General features: G+C 37.9%; 1 protein-coding gene across 1 annotated transcript; it reads right to left on the bottom strand.

Annotated features, from left to right (window-relative positions):
- Positions 1-2,913: 2,913 nt before the first annotated feature.
- LOC105626198 lies at positions 2,914-3,897 on the bottom strand. The gene has a single exon (XM_012207506.1). The coding sequence runs from the start codon at positions 3,895-3,897 to the stop codon at positions 2,914-2,916; it is 984 nt and encodes a 327-aa protein (XP_012062896.1).
- Between the last annotated feature and the right edge of the window lie 7,449 nt (positions 3,898-11,346).

Raw genomic sequence — 11,346 nt, 5'->3', positions numbered from 1 at the left:
TCTCTCTCTCTCTCTCTCTCTCTCTCTCTCTCTCTCTCTCTCTCTCCCCCTCTCTCTTTTTATGTCTCTCTCCGTCGCTCTCGCGTCTTCTCACGTCTGGCCGGTACCATCTATCATTCTGTCAGCTAGGAGATTTCAATTTGCTCTCTTTTTGCGCCATTACTGGGCCCCTCAGCCCGCGCAAAATTGTATTTAATTGTGATTGACTGCTAAGTGGAGGTGGCCGGCCGCCGCCATTTGTCGCGCGATTTTTGCATATCCCTAATTGCGCGAGAGGTGCGTCGCGAGCTGAATCGCGGCCGAATGAGATTATTCCAGTCACGCGTCGTCTCGCATTCGTTGCGAAAAAAAAAACGCGACGCGACGGTCGATCGAAGCCGAGAGTCGATTGTGATCCGCGGATTGATATCTAGTCTTTCGAATTAGAAGAACCTAATGCTCGGTTAGTAATTAGCCGCATAACGAGATCCATCGAGAAGTGTAGAGAATTAGTTATTATCGCCATATTTTATTACAGTCCGTAATGATCTTGTTGATGACTGAAGTTAATCTGGTGATAGATATAAACAGCATCGACGTCGTAAATATCGATAAATTGACTTCAAGTTTTTCAATTTGTTCATTTCTCACTTCTCTAATTAGTACATACGCTTTGTTACGTGTCTCTGCATTTAAAGCGATCGCAAGTTGAGCCGCAATCTCATCGGAGATAATTTATAATTACGTACAACTATTTTAATAATTACCATTGAGCAGAATATTAGTTACAGATGAATACTCAGGTAACACGAGGCGAACGTAATGCTAAGCGTTTTTTTCCGAAACCCGTGAAAAATCAATATGGAGTTCGCCCGCAAAGAGAGGAAAATATGCGAAGCGCGCTGATTATAGAATTTAATTCTTCATCTTCAGTGAGCTTTGCTCTAGGAACCATTTATTTTTACAAATTGCGCTTTCATTTGTTTCCTTCAAAGGGCACTGTTCAAATTCTTATCCGAGTGCTTTTCAGATATCATGTTATTCCTATTTAACATTCGGTGAGCGACAGGGATAAAATGACACTTGGGTGGGATGGGAATCTGAACACGGTCCAAAATTTTTCTTGAAAAATACTAATTTTTAAAAGCCTTACATTTCTCAGAATTATTCATGCGCCCTTTTGGGGCGAACTCCTCCAATTGATACCTATCGTCGACTCGAAGGCATCAATGAACGATCACGCACGTGTGAGCGTGCGGAGAGATATCTACCCCCGCACTCTGCACGCATGCGTATATGTACTTATGTACAGAATCACCTATACAGCCTCGCAATAAGTTAGACGCGCCTTGAATCAGATATTTACACGGTGCCTCGTGAGGACGACAATGTACGATAGTGCCTATTTACAATTAAACTCGAGGCGAGTACGCCCCCGCCGTTTTAGCTTGGCACGACGATAGCGATGAGGGAAGCCTCACGGTATTACAGTCAACGATCACATTTTATGCGCTCTGACCTACCCACTTGCCTTGTAGTGATATCCCATACCGGATCGGCGACATTTCTCGTCGCTGCGATTACGCGAGAACCTTTTGAAACAATAACTTTTTAACGCAATATTTATCGATAATTCGAAATATCGATGAAGTTAATATACAGAGTATTCTATCTGCGTTCGGTGTCGCGAGATATCAATCGCGATCTCGGAGACTGTTCCTTCAGGGAGGATCCTCGACCGGTCGTACTTTTTCCCGTTCTCCGCTCCGATCCTATCACGACCGATTAGAAAAACGTCCCGGAATCCTGCAGCGATGCCGGGATAAGTATCGGCGATGAATTACCGTGCGGCGCTAAACTTACGCGCTCGGTTAAGCTTGACGCGCGCGATTATAAAGCAGCCTTTTTACTCGCCGACCTCATAGTCAATTAGTTTTGACGTAAACTATCGCTGCTGATGTATTAATGATGCCAAAAGATAATTCATTTGTATATTATTCATAACATCTTGAAAATATTATATATGAAGGTTATATATGAATATTATATATGAATTATAATTTTAAAATCAGTTAATTTTAAAATCAGTTAATTTGTAAAGAGTTTATGTAAAATTGCACAAACTTACAATCGTAAATTTTATAAAAATGTATACTTGAAAGATAGAAAAATTATTCTTGAAAAATGATAATACAATGAAATAAATTATCATGTTATCAAAATATAATTCATTTAAAATTTATTTGATATTGAAAACATTAAATTAATATGTTGCATAATTATTAATATATTAGCAGAAAGAATGCCGACTTTTCCAAATTTTTTATCTACTAAATCGAGTTTGTAATGAGAAGGCTAGAAGATGTTGGTAGAGATAACGACGCCGGTATTATATTTTTCTGCTTACTGCTGCTTACATACCGTTCACGATCGATGCCGCCGTAGTCGAGTGACTCGTTTACAAGTTAATGAAGTCTCGATTCCCAGTTCGCTCGTTAATTCATGCTCCCCACGAGCTGTCTCGTTCTCGGTATCCCGACAATTCGTCATTATCTGCGGACGTCTCGGAGTCTGTCGGAGGAAGGACGCGTCTCGTCGTTTCCGTCAAAGAATGGAGCAGCGATCTTTCCATCTGCATCTTTCGACGGAGGAAGTTGATACGAAGATTTAGGAACATTCTTCGGAATTCCACAAAGACGAAGATATCAATCCTGATTTTAGTTGATTTCGCAGCGAAACTCGAAGTTTCTATCATTATCGCTTGAATCTTCTCAACAGGGTGCTTATGCTCGTTAGGCTTCTAAGCTTTTCTATTCAATGTTCCGCGATTTTCGAGGATTCTAGGTCATCGCAGCAACATGCAAGAAGACACAGTGCTGAACAAGACATTGTTCTCCTTTTCGGAAGAGGATCCGAATCGCCAGATTCGAGTGTTCATTTGCGCTGCAGCAGCTCGTAGAGCGCGGCGATGTAAGTCTGCGCCATTTGCAACGTTTCGAACTTGCTGAGTTTCCTGTCATTGCCTAAACTGGGTACGACATCGCGTAGTCTATCAAAAGCGTCGTTTAAGCTGTTCATTCTCCTTCTCTCTCTGGCATTCGCCGCCAGTCTTCTCTTCCTCAACACCTCGACACCAGGCGCGCTGCTCTTTATTTTCTGCACGGCTGCCTCCTTGGATTTCTGGCTAGTGTATTCCGCCGGCAAAACTACGTGAAGGCCGTCATTCCTTTGATGATACCTCGACTGATCGCATTTGCTTGGCTGGCCGCTCGACAAGCCAGATTCGTTTCTCGGCACAGAGTAGGTGACGTAAGGATGATTTCTCTGAGTATAACGGTGATTCTCGTTCCGCGGATGATAGGCACCGTTCTTCGCATAACCCTTCGTAGCAAAGACAGGCTGATTCTGACCAAAGTCGGTCCTCGAATTCGCGTATGCACCGGCCGAAAGATGGTCCATCTTCTGAATGTATCCTGTTGGATCCTGTTTATTTATGATACCCTCATTAAAAGCCATCCTAGACGCAGCATCATCGTAAGTCGCACACTGTTCATTCATCCTGAAGATCAGCTTGGCTTGAATATCCGTGACGTTCCTAGTAACGTCACCGTTTAACGTTGGCTGATGATCGTTCCGGCAGCCACTCTCCTGATAGTAGCCTTCATAGAAATCACCGAAGCCGGCGGTCACGTGGAGGCTTCCATTGGGGGCACCGCCACTACTTTCCTGGTATTCTTGCTGGTGATGACTATCCACAGAGCTAACGCTGCCGCAGCTACTACCCCTGGACCGCGGCGGCTGCGGATAGATTTCTTGATGATGCCAATTACCACGTGGATTCGATTCCGGGCTGCTCGCCGATCCGTAGCCCTCGGAGTCCAGGAGGTCGTATTGCTGGAAGGCCACGTAGGAGGTCATCCTCATGTGTGCACGTGTCGGACGATTGATCCTTGGCTACTGGCAATCTTATATCATAACGTGTTTCTGGTTGCGAAAACTCTCAACCAATTGTCATCGCCTTCACTGTAGAATTTTGCGATGACTGACCGATCGATCGATGCCGATGCAAATCTCGCTAAGAATGATCTAAAGATCGAATTCAAAATGCAAGATGTAATGGTTTTTTCGGGAATGTTTGAAGTTACATCCGTCAGCTTTTCAGGCTACCGTCTGAGGATCTTCACCGAGTATGCTTCGTGTACGGAAGCGTTCCGTAAACTGCCTTTACCTGCCGATCTCGTGGTCTGGACCATGCCGCCCGGTTTTCTTGGGGCCTACTGGTGGGGAGAACATCGAGACGGAGTCCTGGGCCCACGTGGAAGGGGATCTTCTGAAGAATGGAAGGGGTCCACTGGGAAGTGGGCATCTCTTTGTAGAAGCCGCGCGACCAGACACGCCCCCCGTCTTCCTTCGTCTTCTCTTCGCTGGGGGCTCCTCTTCGGGCCCTCTAAGGAGTCAAAAGGCGATCGGAGTTCGAAAAAAGAAAAGCCTGATCGTGTGGCACGCACCGACCGGGCGCCGCGTTCTTGACATTGGAGATCCGCGGCCGTCGAGCTGCGATCTCGCGTCCCCCGTGTTCTCTTCTTGCACTAATTGGATTTTATTTCTCTCCTTTCTTGTACAATACCATCGTGACATTCTAATTTCTCCTAGAGAAAAGCAGCGTATTATGACTTCTATTTAATATTATGCATTTCACTTTAATTTTGTTCCTATTGGTACTATTATCTTTGCTGTAATTAATAAGGATAGTAATTAGTCACTAAGGAAGATTAAGAGAAAGAAATGTAAAATTTTTTTGCATTATATGTAATGTCGAACTGACTCCCGTGACATTTTTAACTGACAATATATCATATGTCAATATACAATAAACGCAGGTGTTATATTAATGGATATGTGGCACGTATATGGAATACAATACATTTCGCAAGATAACAGCAAAAATAATTTCCTTGCGAAACTTTCCAGGTCGTTGATGTCAAACATGAACCAGGGAAAGCATTTGGCACGTCTAAAACCCATTAACACTCACCTGGAAATGATTTATAAATGGTATTAGTAAAACTTTCTTGATATGAGTCCTTATTGAATTACGCTGATGCGAATAAAAATGGATGCATCTAACTGACACTAATTGGTAGCGCAACCATTCCGCTAAAACGTAGTATTGTGGTGCGAGGAAAGGATACCGCATAGAAATTAACGAGTGTTGACTAGAATTATTAATAGTATTAAAACAGTTTAACCATCGCCGAGTGTAAAATACTTTAGTCTTAAAATAGATCGTGACATAACTCGCTGTGTCATTGTAGGTGTATGTTGGCAAAATATTTTCTCAAACGAATGACGGAACTTTAATTGGCCCCGTGTTTCCTTATTTACCTGAAGCCGTCAGCTCCTACTTTTTCTGCAAGGCCCGTTGCCGTGCTTTACGAGACTTTAAACACGATGGGGCTGGAAAGTGTGGACAACTCTGATCATTTTATGAGATTTCTGAAACCCATATGCTTCTTATAAATTTCCTTTGAACTAGTGGTCAGTATGAAAAGCTTTGAGGGTGAGCTTGCGAAAATCTGGGAGTTCGTGATTTATCGTATAGGTACTGTTAGAACCGTTCTTAAATTTCACTTTAACTTTTACATTGATGAATGAAATTTAAATTCTATGTAACTAAAAAGTCTATTAATGTATATAATATTAACGAGATTTAAGTTTTGTAAAATAATTGAAAAATTAAGTGTATTGAAATTTTCTATACTTTACATAGAATTTAAATTTCATTCATCAATATGAATGACATTTTAATTAACCGTAATTGAAATAACCATATTATATGTCAATGAAATATAAACTTTTAATAACTTAAAAGATAAGGGTTGATTGATATTAATAGTCTTTTCACAGTTTTTTAATAGTCTTTTCACCGAGAATTTAAATTATATTCATCAGTATGTATTAAAAGTTAACAAAAATTTAAGAACATTTTTAACAATAATACTTTAAAGCAAATATTGTGAGACATGCTTTAATCATTATTAGCGTTAATCAAATTTGACAAAATCAATAAGATTCACGAGACTGTTAATTTTCAGCGAGGAGTTTTGTAAGGCATGTTTACGTGTTTGATAAATAATATAAAGTAAATGCATAACATGAATGACGTCTTTTGACGTCTTCGATTTCGCAATTATCGATAATCAGACTAGGTATATTGTAATGCACTTTAGTATGTTTATAACACTGATTAAACGCACTGTGTCAAATGCATACCACAGGTAGTGTTACAATAACATCTTTATTGACAATTCCTATTCGAAGTGTCTATTTTTGTGACATTGATGTGTAGTCACAATGCTTGATATTTCGTTTAGAGCCGAGATCGATCTTGGATCGCCATAATGCAATAAGCAAACTCGTATGTGCAGACTCGTATATGCTAATGACTACGTCAATAATCGATTTATGTTTCGGCTTTATTTAAAACCGTGATATAATACAAATTACAAATTTGTTATACTCTATATCGCGACGCTTAAATAAATATAAGAAAGTACACAGTTAAAAATTTCATATATATTTGAAATTTAATATATTTACACAATTTGAACTTAATTTTATGACATTACATTAAATTTAATATATTTATAACTGAAAAGTATATTTGTGTACATGTACATAAAATTTAATGTATTTTTCATGAAAATTTATGAAATTTAATGTACTTTTATAAAATTTTATGAAGTGTTAAATTTCATAAACTTAATATACACGTTCATTATGTTTAAGTAACTACTTAATTAAATCATTCATTACTTTTAATTTTGTTCGTAACCACGAGCTTTATTTATTACACATGAAGAAAGCTCGTGCTTACATTTCTAACAGTGTATGTATTACTTAACCCGTCCGTTTTTAAGAAAAAACAGAGCTCTATTCCTCCACTCCTTCCGAAAGAGAAACTCGGGTACGGAGGCTCTCGTAGGCGTATCTCCATTCGTTTTCCTTCGTTTGTCGGGAATTTGAAATCATTCTCGCAAAAGGCGGCGGCCTCAAGAAGTTCATTATCCTCCACTAATACACACCAAATGAGCCGATCGCGCTCGTTCGGCCCACAGAGGAAAAGGAACGTTCGCGTCCCGATGAATCCGAAGGGTTTACGCCCACTGGCGGATTTTAATTTACTAAAAACGCTCTTTGCGGCTTGCGCAACAAGCTGTGAATCTTGGGGAAAATGTTAGATTAGCTTCCAATCCTAACATTAATTTCTTAAGATTGTAAACTTGATTGTAGTCTAATTTCTTCAATAAGGCGACACAAATCGAGAAGAAAATTAGTTTGTATATCTTAATTGTCAAACACAATCATTAATATAATTAATTATTATCCGATATATGAATTGTTATATTTTTGAACAAGAACACACAGAAAAAACGATTTTGCTGCAGAAGTATCTATAAATTTAGTAGTAAACAAAGTTTAGATAAATAATTATGTATAAAATTCAAGCATTTGTTGCAAAAAAGTTTTGACATTCTAGCAATCAGTTTATCTAACATCTTACATAATTGTTTTTATCGTTCAATAAAATTATTTTCAAATATCTGTATTTAAATCTGTATTTAGTTAAATTTTTAAATACTTTAGCAAATTATTCTTTTCGTATAGATAGCATAGCTTGAGATACGCGCGAGAAATAAATCACAAAAATGATTCTCATTATTAAAAATGCGAGTACATTAAAATAATAATAACATTTACAAAATCGTATAATTACACGAAAAGAACGATTTTGCATCTAAAAATTAAGCTAGATAGAGAGATCTGAAAAGAATTTTGTTGGATTAAAACAATTGCATAGGACAGTTAGTCAAAACTTTTTACAGCATTGCTCATCACGTTTGAGATTTTTATGTAATTAGTTTGATTACCCAACAAAATTATTTTTAGATTGGTATCTAGCTAAATGTTTAGATACTTCAGCGAAATCATTTTTTTCGTGTACTTACATTCACTATTCATACGGTGAATAGATCTTAGCCATAAGGTGAGGTCCTCGCAATCGAGCTGTACCATTACGTAATTATATAACAAAGACTAATGAGAGTCCCGATGATTTCGCGTCCAACAAAACCGCGCGTGATTGCGCTGGTCGCAGGATCATCAATCGATCCATCGACACCATCGCGTTGTCCGTCAGCGCGATATTAACGTCTCCTGCGAGGTAGGCGACAAATACATGCGTCGGAGACGTTAATCTCAGGTGTATGTGAGGCTCGTGTGATCTAGAGACTTATTTATAGATCTTTGCACCACAGATAGAGTCAGGATCGGACCGAGTGGAAAAGATACGAGGAGGATCTAGTTTTATTTTTTTAGACGAATTGCCGATATCGCGTGTGCAACGCGGGCGAAACATACTGCGTGGATAAAATTCTTTTCAATTGTTTTCACAACAGCGTAATCGTTCTTCCTTCCTTCTCCTTGTCGTGGATAGTAAGATCTCTCATCTTTCTCATCCGATCCTGGATCGATTCGCCGCACAGGCTGATGCGGTGGCGGCGGTGGTGGCAGCGGCTGCGGCTAATAACAAATTTATTGCGGCCGATGAAGTGCATAAATTGATTATTACTAGCCGGCAACGCATCTCGCTGCTGTGAGTTCCAGTTCAGACAATCACCGATGATTTACAACATAATGGCGCGCGTTTGACTGACGCGGGCTTACTCGCGCGACTATTCGCGCGTACACGCGGCTTGATGCGTTTGCGGCATCGACTACATGCGTACGGTTACTCGCCTGCGGTCGCAAGGTACAACCTCGATTCCGAAGATGCACACGGTTTTCTCCGCTCCCGGACCCTGAAGATGCAACGTCGTTGTCGTTTGCACAAGAATATGTCTTATAATTTGTTCAGAAATGATCCCTTCGATGCGCTATGAAATCGAATATTTATCAAAGAGGAAAAGTCACATACACGCAGAAAAAAAGATTAGCCAATGCAGCTAAAATATAATTATAGTAATTAAAATGTGTCCTTAATAATAGGGACAGCTAATGTTGTTGTCAAAGCTCAATTTATTATCTATTAAAATTTACGTGCTGCAATGAAAAATAATCTCTGCTAAATGGCAATCGGCACCCAGAAACAATTACGAATGAAATGTTCGATTACAGCTAAGATAGTGAGGAATAGTCACTTGCTTAGCTACTCATGTTAAATATTTTAATTTTAATTTTAACTAATAAAATTGGATGTCAGTAGCAAATGTATTTTATCTTCAATAGCCAACTTTTAGTCGTAACAGCAAGGTTTGAACAACTGATATTTAACTAATATTAAATCCTTTTTTTGCATGTACCGTCACACACTAAAAAAAGAATTTACTAAAGCTTAATACATATTTCTTTAATAATACTAGCAATATGTGAACATTTATTTATAGTAAATAAATATTTACTCAATAAGAAAATGATAAATTAATAAAATTTATAGTTAAATAAAATTAATAATTTCTGTATCAAATAAATATATGTTTACATTTAATAAGTATTAGAACTATTCAAATAAATATTTATTAAAATTTAATATTTTCTTTTTCAGTGTAAGACGATGATATAGAACTTTTTTTAATCCTGCAATTTCGAGTTTTTGATCAATTTTGAATAAACTTTCATATCTGTCTTCTTCATTAATTCTGCAATCATATTTTTACTCTCTTCGTTTGTAATTAGTTTCTTACTGTTCTAAACTTCCAAAAAATATGGAGAAACTTAGAGCTATTTTTTAACATCTGTATTACATAGTTATTAGTTTCTTAATAAGATATTTTAAGAAAAGGACCAAACTTCATCCTTTCTTGTATTTCGAAGAAATTTGAGAGTGAAATTTCGCTTGTGCCTAAAAAGACCCAGATTATACAGAGAGATTAATGTTTTCTATTCCTTATTTTATAAAATTTGTTTCGATCGATTATATTGTTTGTATTAATCGATTTTTTTCATCTTTATTAATGCTTCTAACAGTGTTCATTGTCTGGCCGGTTGATCATATAATGGCCGGGAGTCATTTGATTTTCTAAATAGTCCAAGAGCTCGATTCCTTCATCCAAACATGATCCTCGTACAAACTAAAGATTTATGACCAACCAAGACCCTTAATTAGAATCACACCCAAGGTGTCCTAATTACAGGTTAGACCTGGCGCTTGCCCGAACTTCTTAAAGCTGTGCCCTCGGCGCAAAACGGTGCGAATCGCGCCAATTTCAAGCTGTTTACTGACAGCTCGTTAATTGTAGAAAAAACGGGCGGCAGTCGATGGGCGGTGAACATTTTCAAATTTACATCTGATTAACTGGGGTTTTTCCGAGGAATGCCAGCTACACCCTCTGTTCTTCTTTATCACTCTTTTTTTGTCAGAAAAAATATTTTGTACATATTCGTACATAAAAAATATATTTACGATGTTGTTATTGCTATTAGCTCTTCTTGTATATACGTGTATGCGTGCTTGCGTTATGTATGAAAAAAAATACTACATAAATTATATACAGCTGTCCAATGTATCTATCTATTAAGAAAGTAATTTCTCTTTAATTATGCGCGATCTATAGTCTAACACAGTCGAGAAATTCACGTCTCCCGGCGTCCTAAATCTCCGCGGTAATTTTTCCACGCGGATGTAGCACGCGGGTACATAAGTTTTAGGCTGATAAACGTGCTGTAAAAATGATTTACGTCGGAGTATCGACGCCATTTCCTGTTGCCTGTCCGTCCATAATATACGATCGATTAAGCTCGCGAAATTTTCCTTCTTCCTTTTTTCCTCAATCACATCGCGTCGCGTTGCTGCTTGAACACTTGTGACCTGGCTTTACTCATTAAAACGATCTTCCGCAAAAATCCAACTGACGAGGTCGTATCCTTAGGTCGTTATAGGTAGCTCTGTCAAGAGATGAATTAAGAGATAGCTTTTTTTATAATTTATTACCGATTAACAGATTATTATTGCTACACAAACTATCACGCGATGGTTTGTGCAGTAATAATATCTTACTATAGCGATCATTTTTAACGGAAAATTTCATAAGAATTTTATTGGACCATACTTGTGAAAACTTAACAAATAGAAAATAGGAAGTAAAAGCCCATAATGCTCGAAGTTTTAATGCTTAAATAATTCAATGTAATTTGTATATATATATATATATATATATATATATAATTACATGCATATATACCATATTTGTATAGTCATTTGAATTAATTATTGCAAAGAGAATATTACTAAGGTGATTTAAAAGCTTAGGACGCTCGCACGGTTAAATGTTATAACATTTTTCATTATCAACTAGTGCGTACTTAGTG

The sequence above is a fragment of the Atta cephalotes genome, assembly GCF_000143395.1.
Source record: "Atta cephalotes unplaced genomic scaffold scaffold00004, whole genome shotgun sequence".
NCBI classification, from domain to species: Eukaryota; Metazoa; Arthropoda; class Insecta; order Hymenoptera; family Formicidae; genus Atta; species Atta cephalotes.
Note: the sequence above shows the minus strand (reverse complement) of the source record. Positions and strands in the feature narration are given on the sequence as shown.

Excerpts from the sequence above, each read along its gene's own strand:
- LOC105626198 (XM_012207506.1), bottom strand. The coding sequence starts at position 3,897 with ATGACCTCCTACGTGGCCTTCCAGCAATACGACCTCCTGGACTCCGAG.